The sequence below is a fragment of the Hibiscus syriacus genome, unplaced genomic scaffold (assembly GCF_006381635.1).
Source record: "Hibiscus syriacus cultivar Baekdansim isolate YM2019G1 unplaced genomic scaffold, ASM638163v2 tig00109972_pilon, whole genome shotgun sequence".
In the NCBI taxonomy this organism is placed as follows: Eukaryota; Viridiplantae; Streptophyta; class Magnoliopsida; order Malvales; family Malvaceae; genus Hibiscus; species Hibiscus syriacus.
This window is the reverse complement of record NW_024062543.1, coordinates 2,366,453-2,388,680: the sequence shown is the minus strand read 5'-3', so window position 1 is coordinate 2,388,680 and position 22,228 is coordinate 2,366,453. Positions and strand designations below refer to the sequence as shown.

The 22,228-nt window shown below is 34.3% G+C and overlaps 2 protein-coding genes and 1 pseudogene across 2 annotated transcripts; 2 read left to right on the top strand and 1 right to left on the bottom strand.

Annotated features, from left to right (window-relative positions):
- The first annotated feature begins 2,598 nt into the window (after nucleotides 1-2,598).
- LOC120211521 (leucine-rich repeat extensin-like protein 6) lies at nucleotides 2,599-3,405 on the top strand. Its single transcript, XM_039210046.1, has one exon. The coding sequence runs from the start codon at nucleotides 2,798-2,800 to the stop codon at nucleotides 3,218-3,220; it is 423 nt and encodes a 140-aa protein (XP_039065977.1). The 5' UTR covers nucleotides 2,599-2,797; the 3' UTR covers nucleotides 3,221-3,405.
- Nucleotides 3,406-8,057: 4,652 nt separating this feature from the next.
- On the top strand, nucleotides 8,058-8,510 carry LOC120211342 (proline-rich extensin-like protein EPR1). Its single transcript, XM_039209898.1, has one exon. It carries the CDS (start codon nucleotides 8,058-8,060, stop codon nucleotides 8,508-8,510), a length of 453 nt encoding a protein of 150 aa, XP_039065829.1.
- A 7,280-nt stretch (nucleotides 8,511-15,790) lies between these two features.
- Nucleotides 15,791-18,384, bottom strand: LOC120211520 (annotated as a pseudogene).
- Between the last annotated feature and the right edge of the window lie 3,844 nt (nucleotides 18,385-22,228).

Genomic DNA, 22,228 nt, shown 5'->3' with positions numbered 1-22,228 from the left:
CATCCTCTAACTTGAAGACGATGAGAATCCCCCTTCCCACTTCATTAGAAAAAGTACACTTATCATTAATGCCCATCAAAACATCAATTACAGTTGCTATGAAGCTTAAAACAGCTACTGTTCCTCTGCAGGCTTGTTTCTCGCTTTACTATTTTGAAGGACAAAAATGTGATCAGAGATGGGTTTCTGATGGATTCCCTGTTTGCACAATCATTTGTTGCTTAAATTTAGTTATGAACCCAAGATTGTTAAATCGGTATTTACCTATTTTGCTTAAATTTGGGTAATCTGGATATTGTTTTGATAATTGATATGCTTTGATGATCATTTATGTTGTATGTTACGTGTAGCTTAATAGATTATGGATGCCTCTAATAACCCAGAGAGCTACTGTCAACAATGGCATACCATTCTCTAGATGAACAAAATTAACTAAATTTGAACCCGAGACTTTGCTTATGGGGTATCGAGCTACTTATCACTCGATCTAATAGATATTGGTAAGAAAAGTGTGAATATTAATAATTACTGTGGGTGGATTGCCAATTTGATGTTTCACAGCTACTCTGTTCAAGTATTTGATGCACTGAAGATGGTGTTTCCTGATATATCACACTGAATGTGAGTTTGTATGATGTCGGAAGCTACTTTCAAGATCGACGTTTTCAGTGTCCTCGTTTCTTGTTTGAACCTTTGCTCGGTGCTCACTGAGTTCCGGTTTTTTGGACCTCCTTATTCGTCATTAATTCTCTGTCCGTGGTTCTTTTTGGTTCTTCTACTGAAGAAATTGTTTGAGCTTATGCCTGTAAACATGTCAGTGGGAATGATATCAGTATGTTTTCTCGTTCACTGATAGGAGTGATCTACTCTGTTTGAGTAGTTAAACGAGACAATAGACTCTCTTCGTGGTTGATTCTTGGTATTTGTGTCTCGACTCGTGAACATGTTTTCGCTGTTGATCGTTTCTATAATCGGATTGTAGATTTATAGTCTGCTCGAATTCTCATTTCTTAGATGTAAGTAAATATATGAAGAAATATGTTGAATTGCACAATCTGGAAGGTTTCAATAACCATTGAGAACAATAGAAGATTAACATTGCTTTATTAATATAGAACAAAACACATTTTTTTCGATTGGTTCTGGTTGATGAAGTTGAGTTTTAGAGCTACTAAGGCTGATCCCTATATTGCAGACACAAGAATTCTTTTGAGAATCAAGTTTTGTAGAACTAGAATGAATCCTGTGAAACCATTTTCTCGCGAAGAGCGTTGCTTTCGGTATATGAGGAAGGGGAAAGACTTAATCCGAAGGCATTATTTTCTCTTTTGCAGGTGAGGTGTGAGAAAGGACATAAACCGTTAACAAAAGAAGGGTTCAGCTGTTTCGCGAAGAGAGATGATGCAATGTTTAACCGCCGGAGTGTTTGGTCTTACCCTTGTCCCGAAACCGGCCGAAGCTCGTATGAATAGGCTCGAAATGAAGAAAAGATCATGGAGAAGCTTGAGGAGCTTAGGGAGAAGGCTGGGGTATCCAAGCCAAAAACTGAGAAAAATGGGATGAAGAAGTCTCCAACAGAGCCATCACCAAAGGATAAAAATAACAAATCACCAACTTTTCCACTTCCACTGCCACCTCCATAAGGCACGGCTGGACCATTGGTGGAAGCAACCATTAAGAACACGGCTCCGCCGAACAATGCTCCGTGGTGATGTTCCGAGTAAAACGTTTGTCGATGTTGTCAAATACCCCAGAATTTTTAACTTAAGTGAAACTATTGTTCATTGCATCAAGAGATGAATTTGACTTGATTTTCCTGGAAAATGAATGCATGTGTGTGGCTAGTCCTGCATTACTAGACTAGAATATTAACAAACAAAAATTGAAGCCCTAGAGTGGTAAATTATACAAAAGATGTGGGCAGAATAAAGGTGGAAGATGCCGCTGATGCTTGAGTAAAAGGGACGGTGCCCTTTTTGTCGTTAAAAGGAAATACCCACAATCACTTGTTATTCACTCATCTTATCGTCACCTGCCATTAGCCTAACCACGTTCTTCTGGTCATCTTTTCTCACTAATTAACCCACGAATTCTTCGTTGGGTAGGTTCCACGTTGAAACAAAACTATTAGCAACAACAACAATATTAAATTCTACAACCAATTTGTCGGTTTTAATAGGGATAAATATATAACTCCTTTATTTATAGGCAGAGATGAACCAAAGGGTATAGACAATACAATAACTCCTTTAAAAAATTTTAATTTTCATATATTTTTAATAATTTTTTTTATTCTTCTAAAATTTTATAAATTCGTTCTCTTAACATAAAATTTTATCTGTTCATATTTATAAATATAATACAAATCTGGTAATGAAACACACAGATTTATATATTAATTAGAAATTATTTAGAACCCAATTTTTAACAACTTGATGAGGACTAGGGCAGGTGTATATGGTTAGGGGGTCCCTTTGATTTCGGACCATCGCATCATTTCCTCGTAAAGGGATTCCCTTGTGAAATAAGGCAACGAAACTCCTCACTAAAATAAACAAAATAACAAGAGGAAAAGTGCCCTTAAAAACACGTCTCATTTGCCACGTTGAAATTCTAGCTTTGGTTTCCCAATTTTTCATCGAATTCCCACTTCACTTTTTAGCCTTTCAAAGCCTCTGCATGTACCAAATAACGTAGCTCACCGCAAGTTTCTTCTTGATCCCCTTCCTCCTCTTCAACAAAAATTAAACACCGACCATCTCCATCTCAGCCTAAAGTTTTCATAGTTCCCTCGGAAATGATGTCGATCGATCCTCGCCGATTCCTATCGTCGGTGGCCGTTTTCGTCGTGATCACCACCGTGGCATATCCCACCAGCGGATTGGAGTCAAGGAACCTTGATGAGAGCACTATACCAGCAGGTGATCAAGGCGTCAAGTGTACCCCATCATGCATACAAAGTCCTCCTCCACCACCACCACCGTCGCCACCGCCAGCATGCCCTCCACCACCTGCACTACCGCCCCCTACACCGAAAAAGCCGCCGACCCAATATTGTCCACCACCACCTTTGCCCCCTAGTCCACCATCCTACATATACATAACCGGTCCACCAGGGAGTTTGTACCCAGTTGACCAGAATTTCGGCGGTGCAGACCGGAATGTTGCGGTGTGGTTATTGGCTCTGGTTTCAGGATTGTTTCTCCTCCTCGCGCTTTGAAATTCGGTAGGTCCTAGGATCCTGTGCAAGAACTTGGACACATCAAGTACAATTTTCTTTTTCTGTTTCTTCGTAAAATTTCAATTTTAGGACAAGAAAATAACTTTGTCCAAATAGAAAGTTTTAGGACCTACTTGTTGTATCGAGATACTTGTTCAATAATAAATGTTTAGGAACTTTACCTATAATCACCTGATTTTGAATCAATAAATTTAATTTTTTTAATTCGAATCTTAAATAATTATCGATTGATGTTAGATTAAATTCGCTGTTAATGGAGAATAGAAAGCTTTAGCCTCAATGATAGTTGGTCGGTGACGCACTCTTACGTTGGTTTTCAGCTGTGCACATGATATGGTATGATAGAAACCTGCGAGGGACATTTTAATTTTACACGAACCAATCTACTTTGAAATCGTTGTAATTTTTACATGTCATAAGTTCGAACATCAACGATTGTAATAATGTGATTGAATATTTATTATCAAATAATTAAGAATATTTAGATCATATATTATTTTAATTTTACACGAACCAACTTGCTTTGGTAATTAAAGAAATCGTTGTTGTTGTTTTTATAAGATACAAGTTCGAGTACCAACTACTGCAGCAGGATAATTGAACGTTCATTATTAAATGATTTAAAGTATTTAAAATAGATATTATTTTGTAATCATATTAATAAAATCGATATATATATATTATAAAATATTGATTATTGTAAATATAAAATAAAAAAGTGAAACAAAAGACAAAATATTATAGCCATCGGATCAGATTTGATGTTATGATCATAACGTGCCAGACTATGATTCAGTGTAAATGGGAGTGGGAACGGACGAAAAATCGACCTCATTTTCGCCACGAAATTGTGGGTCCCACTTTTTGGTACTTGCAATTGGTTACGTTGACACGTCATCATGCCCCATGCTAGCTCATCGATTTTATTGGCAGAATGCCTTTTGTGGCCCTCAACTTTACCAGTTTATTTATTTTAGCATTTGATTTTTTATAGTATATAGTCTTGTTATTTTATTTTTCAAGGTAATTAACTTGTACCTTTAGGGGGTGTTTAGTTCAAGGATTGTGGGATTCCCACATTCCCATGTTTGGTTGGCCGGGAATCTCATTTCCGGTAATGTTTTATTACTAATAGTAGATTTTTTGGGGTATATTACCAGGAATGTCATTACATCCCTTCCCTTATGTATTGTAACATTACCGGCGTTTTGGACTAAAATGCCCTTAATTTTTTATTTTTTTTCAAAAATATCATTCTTCTGTTATTGAATAATAAAAATTATACGAAGGTTAAATTATAAATTTATCCTTAAATTATTTTAGATTTACAGAAAAAAATCTATAATTAAAATTTTATATGAAGTTCAGAGGTTAAAAAAATTTACCCTTTCATTAAACCTTTTTTATATTTTTAATTTTGTAAAAAAATTATATAAATATTATGAATTTAATTTTTTAAAGAAAATATATAAATATTTTACAATTTGTAATATTATACAAATATATAATAAGGACAATTTGGTCAAATATACATTCAAATAATCTTTTATTCCTTTAACCAAATACAGTAATCTTACATTCCTGCTAATCAACCAAACAAAAAATACAACATTCTCAGTAATCATATTCCCTGGTAATCTTTTATTCCCACTGATAATCTTACATTCCGTGAATCAAACACACCCTTAGAGATATCTCCGGACGTCTTTCAAAACTCACACATTCATTCCTTGTTATCGTACTCTTTAGACAGTGACAATTTTATGATTGAATTTTTTATAATTTTACATAATTCATCAAAAATAAAACATGTTAATTATCATTATCGTACCGACACTAGGCATTCTATAATAGAAATATTTAATCTCACTAAAGATATGATTAACCTCTCTTTCAGATTTAATTTAAACCTCTTGTTCTTTCTCTATGTTATTTCTCCTCTAGAAAAACACGAGTCAACGATCGTCGTCTTATCAACTACAATTCTTCATTCAAATAAAAAAAGATGAACTGCCAACAGCCGACGAGATCTATCCATTAGCATCAACCATGGGTGTAGTTGACATGAACAACTTATTTTCATCAAATATCCGTTTAGATGAACTCTAAATGATAGAACCCATTCCTACCTCTAATCCTCAGCTCAAAATTGGTTCAATGGGACAATTGTCAAAAGGTTAAGGGCCATTGAAGATTGGAAAATCAGTTTCAAAGACTCAAAACGAGAAAGATGATGATCTTTTTGGAATGTATTTCAGTTTCAACTCTGGGGATAATTCAAGTTTTACTCCAATCTACTTTTTGTATTATTTCAATTTCATCCTTTTTTCATCATTAATTGCACTTTTTACCACTCCGTCTTTTATGTACTTTGAAGATTGTTTTAACCTTATTTACACGGGCTCTCAAACCCAACATTGGTTCTGGATTTAAACGTAAACTCGAAAATTGTCATGTCCGATTCACAACATTCTCGGGGCCAATTTTCTCTTTGAAGTAGGAACTCTTCTTTGAAACTGATAAAGAGAAGAAGGGAAAAAAACCCTAAAAACGACAATGTGGACTAAGTTTATTGGTAGTTTAGTTGAGGTTCAATGTAATGTAGGGTAGTTGTTAGAAGCTTGACGAATCTTTTGATAAATAAAAAGGTTGTTTGATTGTATCGGTTACTGGAAGTGTTTGTACCTGACTTTGGTTCTTGGATAATAAATTCAAATTTATCCAAAAATAAAAAGGTTGTTGGACTTAAAACAAATGGTAAATGGGTCCAATATGTTTAATTATCTTATTACGGGATTTAGAACCACGAAGGGTAAAAGGGTCTCGATTTTAAGCACGAAAAATATTAGAAGTGAAAGCGTTCAAAATTCATAATAGCCGTCTATAATAAACTAAAAGTACCTGGATTAACTTGTCTATTTTCGCAACACGGAGGGACGAAATTCATAATTACATAAAGAGATGTACCTACACCTTGCGTGAAGGCTGAGCAAAAACAAAAACAAAGTAAAAAATAATAATTACAAACAAGTCCCATCAAATTTCCGACGGTTGCTGAAGTTGTCTCTTTCAATGATTGTTTCCCAATCAATAATTATCAAAATGAAAATGATTAACTCCACCTGGACTAACACTTGCACCAAATCTATTTCTTAATCTGAAATTGTAAGTGATTATATGTCAAAATGTACATGATACATCTGATTAATTGTAACTGGCTATGATTCCGAAGGTTCAAAAAGATTGGTATTTTCATTTAATCAACGGTGTTAGAGATCGTAATTTAAATTTTATTTGATGAAAAATTATTAAAAAATAATTTAATTATAAATAATTATTGAATCAATCAATGATTTAAACCCGTAATATCAACTCGTATTAGATTTTAATCCCTGATTATAAGATAATACATTGTTATAACAAGTCTCTCAACTATTAAAATTTATAAAATGATCCTTCGACTAGGGATGGGCACGGGTCAGGTTTGGGTTTAGTTTCGGTCAACCAAATCCGACTCGAAATTTTGCATCATCCACCCTACCCAAACCCGACCCGACCTGAAATAATATATTTATCAAAAATATATTATTTTTATTCAATAAAATAGGGATTTAATTGAAAAAAATAATATAGAGGGGTATTATTGTAATTATATCTAAATATGTAAGGTAAAATTATATTTTTTTTTGAGTCAGGTATTTTTCACCCTAAACCAAACCCGACCCCGACTCTGATTTTTTAAAAAAAATACATGACATGATCTGGTCAGAACCCTTCAAGTTCGGCTCCCATGCCCATCCCTACCTCCGACTATAGAGTGTTGTTTTGTTGAGTCTATTTATTAGGTTCATAACTCATCATTTTTCATTAAAAAATAATGATATTCGGAGTTGAACATTAGTCTGCTAATTGTGATATGATAAAATTTGATCTTAGAATCTCAAACGACTATCATATCTTAGTCATCATGTTAACATTTAGCTTATAAAATTGTTAATTTTTTAACAGAAATGGACGAGTTCGAAACATAATGAATAGTCATGTGACTATTTTATAACTTTTAATAGTTGAGGGACTTACCAAAACAACATTCTATAATCGGAGAACCGTTTTATAACTTTTAATAGTCGAGGAACATAATAAAACAATACTCTATAATTAAAACTACTTGTGTACTTTACACTAAAATTTTAATAATAATATGTACATCGGTATATATGTGATGTAAGGGGTTGATTGGTGCATTAAAATCCATTATTTTGGAAATAAGACTCCTAAAAAACATAGCATGCCTTCCCCTGTTATCAGCTAATGTTAATTCTCTGTTTATTTAGTGGGGTAGTATCTAATCTTGGGCAGCCACATTTGCCACCAAAAGGTAATTTTTTTTTTTCTTTTATAAGGTATGCTTTTGTTAAAAAAAAATCAATTTCGATGATAAAAAAATGGTTGAAAGTTATTTTTAAACGAATATTACGTTATATTTACCTTGAATTAATAAAAAAAATTAAAAAAAAAGTATGCTTTTGGATATCCAGACAACTACCACATATTCAGTAGGTTTCCATGTGCAAGTTTCAGCAGCTCTTTCACCACCAAATGCATGTCTTCATTTTTAATGTTATTTTTTTCCTCCTTTCCCTTTCAACACCTCGAAGCATTTTTCAATAAAAACAAGCAATCAATCAATAAATAAAAATGTCAATTTTTATCGACGTATATGATATCACTCTCATGGCTCCTTTACTTTTTCTTCACTAAACCTAAGCCTATCCCCTCAAATTCTGCCTTTTTTTAATGTTCCAGTTTCTTCCTTATGGCCAACACACTCGATAAATATCTCTCCGCTTCCCTTTTCTTCTCCATAATTCTCACCTTCATCGTCCAAACCAAGCAAGACAACCCGTGTCCATATCCATGTTATCCTCCACCGACCGGCCCCGGCGGCAGTACCGGCACGATCACTCAACCGCCTCCGGTTAGTTATCCACCGCCTTCTCAGACAGGAGCACTATACCCTCCACCAGGGACGTCCAACCCTACACCAACAGGGAACTTACCCTATTTCCCACCACCGACACCCTATGGTAACTCTTTGTATGGCCAGCCCCCTCCTGACCCTATCCTGCCTTATTTTCCGTACTACTATCGGAAACCTCCTCACCAAACGGATGATCAGTCACCGGCAACAAAAACCGGCGTTGGAAAACCATGCATGACGATGATGATTGCAACCGCATACCTTCTTGTGTTTATTTATTTCTTCTAGTTTTTTTTATCTCTTGTTTAGGGAATTACTATAAAGCTAAATAAATAAATAAGTTGTAAAGTGTTTTAATTAGTTTGCGTTATGGATGAGATGAGCATGTTTTGAATTTGGTTTAGAGAGTAGCTTCATCACATTTTGGGTTGAGAATGAAGCTAAAAAAAAAAAAAATTCCATATGTATATCTCTCTCTTGTATGCTATGGACTTCGCTTTTCCAAATAAGTTAATATACATTTTGGTACCTGAATTTGATTTCAACAATCAATTTGATACTCAATTTTTTTGTTTTGTTTATATTAAGTATTTGAACTTGGCTTTAATCAATTTGATCTGAAAAAAATAAAGTTCAGGTACTTAATTATAATAATAGAAAGTTTAGATATCATATTGAATAAAATTGATAGGATTTGGGAGAGGTTTTAAGATTTTTTTTAGATAATTCAATAATTCCATCAAGTAAAATGAAAGCACCCAAGCTGCTACAACATATCAAAAAGACCCCCAATTAAGGTAGCTCCCAAGCAGAACACAACCTAATGTTCACCCTATCCCCTTATTATACAAGTATTACCGAGTTTAATACGAACTATCTTTTTTATGCTATCAACAATGAGCTCACTCGACCGAGCAATACCCCTAAATTGCCTAAAATTACGTTATTCTCACACACTATACACATAGCCAACCCAAGCAAGCTTAAAATACAAGTAAGAAGCGAATTACCTTTCCAATTTTCCACCGCCTAAAGCACAAACTTCTCCCAACTCATAGGGTTTAAATGGATCCCATAAAGCCTCAAAATTTCCTACCAAACACCCATAGAAAACCCACAATCATCAAACAAATGATCACAGGATTCAACCGCCATTCCACATAAGCCACAAATCTTATCCGAAACAATATCAAATCAGATAAGTTTATCTTTAGTAGGTAATATATCCAAGCAAGCCATCCTCGCTATAATCGAATGCTTAGGGATGTGCATAGGAAACCAAATAAGTTTATGCCAACTCAGTGTATCCTACATATCATGAATCCCTCCCACACCCACCTACTAGTGATAGTTGGCCAACTAACAACACCATCAAACAAGACCCCAACATACTCCCTCAATCTCAACAATTTCCTCATAATCCAACTAAATCAAGGCTTGCAAACAACAAACCAAAAATCCACACATTTAAAAATATATGCCATAATCCAGGCCACCCAAAGAGTCATTACTCGCAAGGATCTTCTTAATCAACAGCAAGCCTTGTTCCAACCAAGAAGACTCTTAAGGTCCAAACGCCCTTCAAATTTTACAACACAAACATTGTCCCAACTGACCCGAGCCCCACCAGCAGAACAGTCGCTGCCATGCCAAAAAATCTCATGAACAACTGCTCAATTTCTGAGATCACAGATTTGTGGAAAACCAACTGCCTACTCCAATGATTCACTATGCTACAAAGAACAACTTTAATTGACTGCAATCGACCAACATAACTAAGATTCTTACAAGACCATTGTCCCAATTTTGCTTTAATCCTGTCCACCAAAGCAACACAATCTTTATAGGACAATTTCCTTGTGACTAAAGGCACTCCCAAATATCAAACTAGTAAGTGCCCAATTTTAAACCCCATAGCAATCTGGATTAAACTGATTTGGGCCTCGGTCATGACACAAGTAAACATCTCAGTCTTCTCAACATTCAATTTCAAACCAGACAAACCATAAAACAATTGTAAAACACTCAAAACACCCAACACTGAGTCAATGGAGCCATGGCAGAAAATAAATAAATCATAAGTAAAACAAAGGTGAGTAAGGTTTACCTTCCTACACTTCGAATGAAACCTGAAGATACCCTTTAAAGCAGCCTTATCCAAAATAGTAGATAAAACATTCATCTCAAGAATGAATAAATATGGGGACAAAGGGTCCCCCTGCCTGACTCCTCTTTCACCTTTAAAGAGACCAACCAAACTATCATTGAAGGAAATAGAAAACCTTGAAGTAGTAACACAAGCCTTAATCCAACCCCGAAAACAATATGGCAAACCCACAGCTTCCAAAACTGTTAATCGATAGAATCAAACGCCTTATGAAGATCGATCTTAATGGCACACTTAGAAGAAAGGGTCCTCATAGCATACCCTTTGACCAACTCTTGATCCAACATGGTGTTGTCGATAATATCTCTTCCCTTTATGAAAGTCGACTGGCTAGGCGAAATCAATGCAAGAAAATAAACAGCCAGCCTGCTAACAAGGATCCTAATAATTGCTTTATACACCACAGAGCAATAAAAAAATGGGCGAAAATCCCCTAAACAAAAATATTGTTTCAACGATTTATTGAATTGTTTCAAATAAGAATCAATCTGGAAGAATGTAAAAGTTTTAGGGATTAAAGCTTTTGTTATATCATGTCATATTACAATTTTCATTAAGTCAGTGTTTTAAACCCAATATCATATGACCAAAACAGAAATAAAAGGTAACATTAAATATGATTTTAAAAGAAAATTAAATGACTAAAACAAAAATACAGGAATAAGGGAGTGACCAAATAAGTATTTTACCCTAAATATTATATAAATTTTAAGACAGATTAAACTCGTGTCCATGGGCTTTCAGTACCCCAAAAGAGGGAGGCCGAACATTGACTTGAACCATTTTGGTAGCCCCGTGTCTATGGGCTTAGCTTGGTCCATTCCTCCTTGGACTTATTGAATATCCGATAATTAAATGGGTCCTGATTATATCTAAAATTGAATTAGATCGGATTTTAAAGTAAGAGATAGTGTTTAAAGTGTTCAAACAGTTAATTCGATCACTGATCGAATTAAATTTTTATTAATTGAATTAATTAAATTTATTTCTTTAACTGTTGATTGAACCAAACTTTTTTAACTATTAACCAGACCGAATAAAGTTTGGTTATTTTAGTCGGTTAACCGAATTAACAAAAAAAATTATAATTTTTAAAATTTGATTAATTTGAATATAATAGAAGTATTTTTTATTCGGATTAAAATTTAATTAGGTATTAGTAATTTAATGAGTATAGTGTGGTTGAAAAATAATTGGGTCTTAATTCTTAACGAGTTTTATATTACAATATGTATTTAATATATATAATATATTTAATATTTAATAATTTCAATTAATTCAGTTAAGTATCCGATTTCGAACTGAATTATCTGTTAACCAAATATTGAAAAAATATTAACCGTTATCCGACCGAACTAATTCGATGACTGACCGAATTAATTGAACTATTTCCGTTCAATAGATTAGTTCAATTAAAACCGAATAATAAAACCCTCTAGCTAGAGTCTCTTAGAGTTGTTTGTTCCTTCTCAAATTCGAATTCAAAATCTTTCTTAAAAGATATCAGATTCTTTATCATTCAACTTATCAATTAATAAATTTTTTTATCGAATATCTATAAAATAAAAGATTTATTTCATGAATGATTTTATTTATTCGATTCAATAATTTAACCCGAGTGAATTTTAAAATCCCGTTCAAGTATGGTACGTAGTATTGGTGTTGGGGCCATTGCGTGTTGTGGAATGAAGCCACGCACACGAGTGCAGCACCCTATATTTCATGCCTACCTGATATAAATCATGTTTAAATTTATTTTAGGGTAAATTATGTATTTGAACTATCCATTTTAGTACCTAATATTTTAATTTTTTAAAATCATATATAATGTTTAGTTTTTATTTCATTTTAATATCAGTTGTTAAAATTTTAATGAACGTTCTCGCTGGCCGTCGTGTTTACAATCACCAACTGTAGTATCTGTCGATCGATGAAGTCCAAACTTTTCATCCCGCACCTTTTTCGATCCTATAAACGTGATTCCTTCCTCATTTTCACTAGAAAATACATTAATCTCCTCAAATCGACGATGGTCTCTTCGACTTCTTTATCCTCCTATCTCCATCGTTAACCGTGCGATGAGCCTGAAACTGAACTATGTTGGGTGACTCGTCGTTCTCTTGTGGTCCCATCCATTAAGTTTTTAACAACAAAGTACTAAAATGAAACAAAAATTAAATATTATATATAATTTTGAAAAAAAATTGAAAGTTTAAGTATTAAAACGGACCAAAACTGATAATTTAAATACTAAATGTATAATTTACCCTTTATTGTAATATATTCGGATTTATTCTTAATATTAAAAATTCAAATTTTGATTTGATATCGAACTTCCTTTTCACCTATACTGTCCCTACCTTGGTTGGAATTCTTATCCTTTCATCTTTATTTTTGTGCTCTTTCTTCTTTGGCTTCAATGTCATCATGTAGCATGGTATGGGCATGCCTACACATGAAAACTTCACCATCCACTTTTAGTCACATTAATGCAGGGACGAATTCATAACATGATCTCGATTTTCCGTTCATGGATGGCTGCTTATGTTTGTCCGTACTGTATTAGTTGACCCCCGAGTCACATGCTCCGTCCGATCATGATCGTGTGGTCATTGTCCTTTCTGTTTGGATTCATCTTAAATCTTAATTGTCTTTGATTCCATAATGAAGATACAGAGAATATAGTAAATTATGTCATATATTAATTAGTTTTATTTGTTATATCAACTTTATCATTGAAATATAAATTCATATAATTTTAGCATTAAATTTTAATTTTACATATAGTTATATTATTAAAGTATTAACTATGAGCAATGAAGCCAATTAAATAGCAGTGTTTTGAAAATCAGATCAGACCGGTCGGTTCAACCGGTTCAATCGAGAACCGCTGCCTGGTCCAATCAATTCTAACCCGGTTGAACCGATTCTAGTGAACCGCAAGGAATCGTTCGAACCGGCTTTGAACCGCTTGAACCGGACCGTGAACCGGTTCAACCTAAATTTTTTTGATTTTTTATTAAATGTTTTTGGTATTTTTATTTAATTTTTTAAATAATTATGACGTCGTCCGATTTTTACAACCGGTCTGATCGGTTCGGCCGGTTGAACTAGTGAACCGGTAATACGGTCGGTTCGTTAACCGATCCGGTTCTGAAAACCATGTTAAATAGTACTTGATGTAGTTTAGCCTAGAAAATAAAACCAAACCCTACCAACAACTAGTTAGTCTAGTGGGATAAGATATCAGGTTCCTTAAACAAGATTAAAGGTTCGAATCTTGACGTTTGCGAATGGAGCAAACTAGGTTGGGAAGATCGTCCTCGTCTCAGCAGTTCATGATCTGGATTAATCGGTCAATATATCAGATACGAATAATTAATTAAAAAAAACAAACCCTAGGTTGTAGCCGTTGTTTTCATTCTCATAATTGCATATGCTTTTTAGTTTTTCTGTTTCACGAATTTGAAACGAATATAAAATTCCAAATTTATTGTCAAAATATGAGGGTAACCTTTTTATTCAATTTCAACTAAATTTGGAAATGATAAATACCAAGAAATAAATGATGATAACGATGGGGACAATAAAGTGATGACAGTGGATGAAGCAGTACAACAACTGGATATTATATCAATAAAATAATTTAAATTAAGAATTTTAAAATTTTAGATTGGAGCCTCATTATAGGTAAATAATACATAATTATTATCATTTTATATTTTATTATGATTTAAATTCCATCATTTATAAATGGCAAAACTTTCGAGATAATGTTCTCGAATTTTTTATTTAACGATATATAACGTACTCTCAAGATTAATTACTCAAATAGGGTGAAATCCACAGTGTTGGTCGTAGGTCGTCATGCGAGATTGCATGTTCCATACACGTCCCAACACGCTGGGCATCCGAGGCCATCCGACTGAGGCCATCCGAAAGCATCCGAGGCCATCTGAGAGCATCCGAGGCCATCCGACCGAGGCCATCCGAACGAGCTATGCGAGGGCATCCGAGGACAACCGAGCGAGCTATGCGAGGGAATCCGAGGGCAACCGAGCGAGGGTAGGTCGCCATGCACTCCGGGTGACCTACCCTCGCTCGGATGCCCTCCCATAGATCGCTCGGTTGCCCTCGGATGCCCTCGCATAGCTCGTTCGGATGGCCTCAGATGCTCTTGGATGCTTTCGGATGCTTTCGGATGGCCTCGGTCGGATAAACAAGAAACATATATGACTAAATTATAATTAAACATAAATACTAAATAGTGGCTAAAATAATATGTTTACAAATTTCATGGCCAATTTCGAAAATTAAGGAAAATATATAAAACACATGAAATCAGTGATTAAAATGAAATAACTAAAAATATTATGATCAAAATGAAACATACACAAACTTGACAGAATAAACAACTAGTGACTAAAATATAATTATTAAAATATACATGCCTGAAACAAAACATTAAAAATGTCACTAACTGATTAAACAAATAGATTACAAAGCATAGGGGGACCGAAATTGCTATTATCCCCTAAATATTAAAACACACGTATGAGAGTATAAAGTTGTGAGGACCAAATTTGCATTTAACCCAAACAATTATTGTTTGATTGTTTCTCCCATGGATCACCTGGCGACCTTCATTGGTCGCCCAGAACACCCGGCGACCTTCATTCGAACTGTAGCAAACACCCTATCTCAACAATTAATTATTGGAACGCGTTATCTCGTGAATTGTTTTTTCTCACAACATTATCTCGTAAATTCAGCCTTTATTTGTTATAATTTACTCTCTGTAAATGTATAGCTTTTGTTCCCTTTCTATTCGACTCCCCGTCTCAGCCAAGGCTTAATTGCTTGATGCTCCTCCTATTCCCCACTTTCCCTTTAAATTATTTAAGGGTTAATAACCTTATATATCAGTATTTTTTAAAAAAAATATTAATTATAGAATGATATTTGTACCTATAAGTCGATATCATTAAAATATGTAAATTAAAATTATCTTTTAATTAATGGGATAAACTATATAAAATTATCTTTATCGATGATATACGTAACATTTTATGTTAAACGTTTAACTATATAAAATTTTGGAGGAATAAAATTATAAAATTATAGAATGTAAATAAATTATTGATAAAAATACAAAAAATACTCAAATTATATAAAAATTTAAAATATTTAGAGAGACAACTCTCCCGCACAACTTTCTCCAACCTTCAACCTCGATCCGACCCTGATCTTGAGGGGGACACATTGTAAGTCAAACTATATTTAGTGAAGTTAAATCCCATGATTTTGGAACCCGGAAAATTCTCATGTTAATTAACCACGTAGGTTTCAATTAGGGTTTTCTGTTCGAATGTATAACATAAATTCAAACCCTAGATAACTCCTCCATGTTAACTGTGGAAAATTGAACCCTCACAATCCTAACAGAATGTAGTACACGAGCGTTATCGGTAGTGCTATCAACATCCCAAAGATGACCCTGAAAAAATTATAAATTAAGACATATGAGATCGGATCGACTGTTCAATGAACGAAATTTCATAATTTCTAAAAGAGTTGAAAGATCCTTCGACACGTATAATTAAAGTTATTTAGGGTTTTTCACTTACGCAGTGCTTAGAATTGCAGGGCGAACATTGTATTCTTTGGCGAACACAAATGGTACAATTCCTTGTGGAAGAGCCGCCTGTTAAATTTCAAACAAAGTTTAGCCTAATAGGCCATATAGTTATGGGGGAATGCAAGTTTTTTTTTTTTACCTGAACGATGGCGACACGGAGGAGTGTGCCACGTAACCCTACAGCGATAGAAGCGGCAGTCATGACAGCAGGACCGGCCAAGAACCTAACCGCCATGGCGAACGTGGCTACCGAGTTCCCACAAGCGATGATCTTGGGTTGCAGTGCCATAAACAGACCTGTTTTTTTTTTTTCATTTTCAGCCATACAACAACAAAAAATTAACTGGTGGCCTAATTGGCTCGATCACAACACGACCCTACTTATCGGGAAGGTTAAATTAAGTCCCGTTTAGTCCAAATATTAGTTTTGAAAAGGAAAATGGTCCATGATATTCTATTACAGGATTTCCTATCACATGGATTTTTATTCCTATGGCTTGTCTGAATTCGACAAATGTATCACAACCAGTTAAAATATCAGTTCAGAGATAAAGTATAAACAAATAACAGAAATGCTTACCTAAGCTAAACATGGCCATTCCCAGTCCAGCATCTGATAGTATGGAGATGGACTGCTCTATTATTTTCGGCATTTTCACATGCCACCTGCATTAATTAAAGCGCTTCGATTAAATTAGTAATTAATTTGGATAATCATATGAATTCGATTATATTGATCACATCAAATTTGATCGACCTAAATGAACTGACCTGAAAGCTATTAGGGACCAGATCAGTCCGATGAGGCTGGAATATGTGTTGGGGTTTCGGATAAGCTTGCGCCACACCATGATCAAGATCAAGCGGGTCATTACACTGGCCGGAGGCATTTGTTTTCCAGCAACAGTCTCTGGTGCACCGGCGGCTATGGGGTGAAACTCGGCCGTCGAACTGGTGCCCAACTTGTTGAGTCCATTGTGTCCTTTCTCTCTCTCTTGGTCCCCATCTTTTCCAGAAAAGTTGAAGTCTTCTCCATTAAATTCACCACTGACTGGCAACAAATTGTCATTAAAAGATCTAGCAACTGTTGAGTGTTAACCAATCAAGATAAATTAATATATTATTACCTTTTTTTTCCCCATTTTGAGGTGATCAGAAACCAACATTCTGATCTCTTTAGCATCCTGCTCGGACCGTTCAGTATCCTTGCCACCGAATACGTGAAGTCCGCCGGCTTCCGAAACCGGCGAAGCACTCGAACTCCACACAAACATGTGCAACTCCTTTGCATCATGATTCTCTTTGTTGTTCTCCTTCTGCTGCTGTTGTTGAGCATGTAGCTGTTGATGTTGGCTAGCTTTAGTGGTCTTCGTAACGGATGAAAATTCCGGGTTTGGAGCAGGATAAGATGTAGGAACGGTCTGCGCCGGATAAAATTTGTTTTCTTCGAAATTTGATGGTCTCGGAGTTGGTTGAACGGAGTAGAAATCAGCCGGACCGAAATTCGAATGCCTGCCGGGAAATCCTTGAACACCCATCATGGAATAAAAGTCGGAGCTGCTGAAATTCGAACCTCTCGGAGTCGGGTTCCTCGAAGAGCTCAAACTGTATATCTCGGCCCCGGTAAGGTTCGACGGTCTCGGAGTCAATGCGGGAAGCGAACCGGGACCCAAAGACCTTCTCGAAGCATTAGATTTCCTCACCGTAACATGCAGCTTCCCGTCGTTTCCGATCTCAGCGTCGGTCTCGAGGAAATCCCGGCCGTCGAGCGACATGACATCGGAATCAACTTTGAAAGAAACTATGGAAGCTGCAGTTTCTGGAAACTGCTCCATGATGAGGAGTTTGGCACCTCGGTACTCGAAAAGGAAGAGAAGAAGCGTGTACCAAATAATACACTGGAGAACCACAACTTGAACCATCAGCGTCCCGGAGTACGGCCCGTACATGGCGATCAATAGCGGAATGCCCATTACTAGAGTGTTAGGAAGCGTCGATAAAGAGAAAATGGTGATCATCCACTCCAGGCTTCCGTTCTTCGTTAAATTAGCCCACAATCCGAGAACTAACAACATGATCAACTTTTGCAGCGTGTCGGCCGCTATGAACCGGAAGTTCATGGCGTAAGGGTCGTTTGTCGAAATGAAATGGAAAGACAAGAGCGGGACGGCAAAAATGGCGACGAAACGGTTGATTCCCGAGCACTGGTCCGGTGAGAAAATCTTCCACCAACGAACCGAGCCGTATGCCAAGATCATAGCCACATACAGCGGAATCACCGCCGTTAAAACGGTGTAAAGATCCCCCCAACTAATCATCTTTCTTTCTTTCTCGTTTCGCACGTAAAACCGAAAATGAACACTGAACTGTGATAGTTAAAGCAGTTGTTTGACTTACATTAAAAGATTTGTGCTGTGTTTCTACTTCAGGTGCTTGAAGACTGCAAATTTTGCAGGGAAGAGAAGGAAAATGATAAGTCAGTGTGATATAAAAGATATGAATGTTTGAAGTTAAAGGGATAAAATATATAGGGAAAGAGAGACGAAGAAGGAGATATGACATTGTTGTTCTTACTCTACTGTGGTTCTATTCTTTATAATTTGCTTCCAATTTTATTTCACTTACTTTTAAAAGTTTCCTTTCTCCTTTTAAAATGACATTAAACTATAGTTGTTTTTTTTAGAAACAACTAATTTTATTTAAAATAAGAAATATCTCAAATTATAATAAATATTTACAATTAGAATAGTAAATTAAACACATAATTAGAAAAATTTCCTGTAATCATTTAAACAAACCTAACAACTTAAGTTTATGCAATAAAAGATTAAATCTAACCAAGAAACTTGAACAAAAATATATACAAACATATCTGATCGTATTAGTAAACGAACTACAAAAGGAGATCAAGCTATTGAAAAACCACCGACAAACCGTAAATCATACTCGAGAACATGAAAAACTATCCACGAACGCAAATCGAGTATCCAAATCCAATCCGAGGGTCCAAAGCAGGGAAGATCAACAAGATATCAGATAAGCGTTATCTTAATCAGCTCGTGACAATGTCAAATCAACTATTAGAAAAAAGATAAATGAAAAAAGACCAAACAACATAAAAACATGTCAAAAACCATAAAAAATGTGTCATAAAGACGTGTGAAAACATGCAACTCATGCAGATTTATTGAAAATAAAAAAATTAAAAAAATAAATAAACGATATAGAAAAGAAAAAGACAATAAAGAATGTCGACAATCGACAACCAACATTAAAGTTAATGTCACTGTTGATTAAAAAAAATAAAAATAAAAGAGATCAACTACATACTAAGTGAAAACTAAATTTTTTTTGCTAATGATTTTTAAATTATAAGTATTTTAAAAGATAATTTTATTAAAAATAATATTATTATTTTAAAATTTTTAATAAGTAATATTTAAAATAGATTAGTTATAAAATATGAATTTGTTTTTAAGTCAATGTGTCACTAAGATAAATATATGTTAGGTAAACTGCACTTTTGACTGACGCATTTTTATCTTACGTGACACATTGAGTTAAAAAGATATTTTTATTAGTTAAAAATGAAAACTTTGAAATATAATAAAGTAAAAGTCTGTTATTGAGTTTGTAAAACTCAACATTCAAATATTTTTATTCGTAAATCAGTAGATTAGGATTTGTGTTTAAAGTGCATTGTTTTTTTTTGCCCTTAATCTGGATCGATCCGAGTCACACACTGATTTTGATGAGTAAATCTTTTAATAGGGATTTTTTTACATACATAATGACTTGAACCTGAGATCTTGCTTAGACCATCTCCAGCGCATTGCTGGAGTGACGAATATCTCCACTTTGGAGATGATATCAGTGGTCCAGCCCATCGCCAATTTGTAGTTATATTGTGGTGATCTGCTACAGTGCACGCTATAACTGGCGTTGCACTGTAGCTGCACTACTTTTATTTTGTAATTGTTCTGATTTTTTTGTAAATTCAAGTAGATTAAATTGCAAGATAGATAAAAATACATTGAAATTAGATAAATAAACATACTAATTTTTTAAAACATAAAAACTACAACAAACATAAAAACATAGAAAATACTAATAAAATCCAAACAACATTTTCTTATTTATTTGTATTTTCGCAATGTTATTTATGTTTTTTGTCTTGATATTTATTAGAAATGTATATGTTTTATTTTATATTTGCAAAATCAATATTATAATAGTTAAAATATTGTGAATAAAGTAGAGTTGGTGGTAATGTAGAGATAGTGCTGGAGATGAATTACTGTTCCATCTTTAGAGTAGAGATAAAGATGTTGTAGAGTAGAGATGAAGACTGGAGATAACCTTAAGTGATATCAAGTTGTTTATCACTTTAATCAACCCTCGTTGGTGTTTGAAGGGCATCGTTGTTGAAGGATTTCCAACGCTATCTTCTTAGAATATAGTATTCGATTATTTTAGATGACATGTATATTCATAGTTATAAGAGTTTAATTAAATTAAATTAAAGTCAAATCGAATTTTATTTTAAAAATCGGGCTTTTTTATCATTATTTTCTTATTTACAAGACCAAAATTTTTAATAAGGAGCACCGATTAACTTGTCACTGCACAAAATAATTGTTGATTATTTGATGCATTATTACTGTACATGTGCAATTTGTATATCCATATCCAGATAATGGGTAGCTTGGGTGCTACAATTTCAATGGTCACAGTGCCAGGCTGTGTGCTAAGATTTGGAGCTTCAGAGATGGACTCCACCTTGCCATTATTCCATAAATTTATTAACATATCATCCTTTCAACCTTTAATATTGTTTTGGACCACCACAATTCAAACAAGGCAGGAGAGAATAAATTTAAATTTTGATGATGACATTATTGGAAGTAATAGGAATTCTGAATATGGATAGTAGAACAAATATAAAAAATTAAAAAAAATAACGTAACAAAAATTCAGAGTAAACTATGCATTTAGTACCTAAACTTTTAATTTTGATCTGTTTTAGTACCTAAACTTTCAGTTTTTTCAAAATCATACCTGACGTTTAATTTTTGTCTCATTTTAGTACCCGCCGTTAAAAACTTAACGCAAGAGAATGACGAGTTGACCAACATAGTCCAGTTTCAGGTCCATCGGATAGTTAACGAAGGAGATTGGATGATGACGGAGTTGAAGAGTTCATCGTCGATTTGGGGTGATGAAGGCATTTTTTTGGTGAAATGAAGGCCGAAATCACGTTCATGGAGTCAAAAAGGTGCTGGCTAGAAAGTTTGGCTTCATTGACCGAAGAATGCAACCGTTGGCGATTGTAGACGCGACGGCCGGCGAGCCCGTCCATTAGTTTTTAACGGCGAGTTACTAAAATGAAATAAAAATTAAACATTAAGTATTGTTTTAAAAATATTGAAAGTTTAGGTACTAAAACTGATTAAAATTGATAATTTAAATACTAAACGTGTAATTTTCCCAAAATTTTTAAAGAAAATGAAGGTAACGACAACTTGATCTCGATTGTTCTATGACAGAACCCCATCATGCATGGAATCAAACAGACAAAACCCAGAGTTTTAATCAATTAAAACAATGTTATGCTATAGCTAATATCATCGTTAATATAAGTTTAATATCAAAATAAGTGTTTAAATTATATCTAAAATCTCGTTTAAATACCACGTGGCATGAGGCATATTATGGTTCAGACATGTGGTATTTATAGATTTTTTTTAGGAAAAATGTATGAAAATACCACGTGGAAACATTATGACCCAGTGATTCAAAAAATCATTAAACTTATTTAACAATGTCGATCAATTGGGTGAATCGATGAAATTTTGAAATAGAAAACCTTAATTAAATAAAAAAAAGGAACTTAATTAGTACTTTTAATTAATTACACTACATGCTCCTAAACTGTAGCTCTCATTCTATATTAGTCTTTAAAATTTTAAAAGTTTTAATTTCATCCTCAAACTATAACCTTATTTTTAAATTGATCCCAAACTTTTGAATATTCTAATAACATTCCCCAAAACCATTTGAAAATTTGGGATGAAGTTAGAATATTTAAAAGTTTAGGGATGAAGGTAGAACATTCAAAAGCTTGGTGATCGATATAGAATAAGGATCATGGTATGAGTATAAAGTTGGAATGTTCATAAGTTTAGGGATCAATATAGAATG

Bases quoted from the DNA above. Each gene is read 5' to 3' on its own strand.
- LOC120211521 (XM_039210046.1), top strand. From the start codon at position 2,798: ATGATGTCGATCGATCCTCGCCGATTCCTATCGTCGGTGGCCGTTTTC.
- LOC120211342 (XM_039209898.1), top strand. From the start codon at position 8,058: ATGGCCAACACACTCGATAAATATCTCTCCGCTTCCCTTTTCTTCTCC.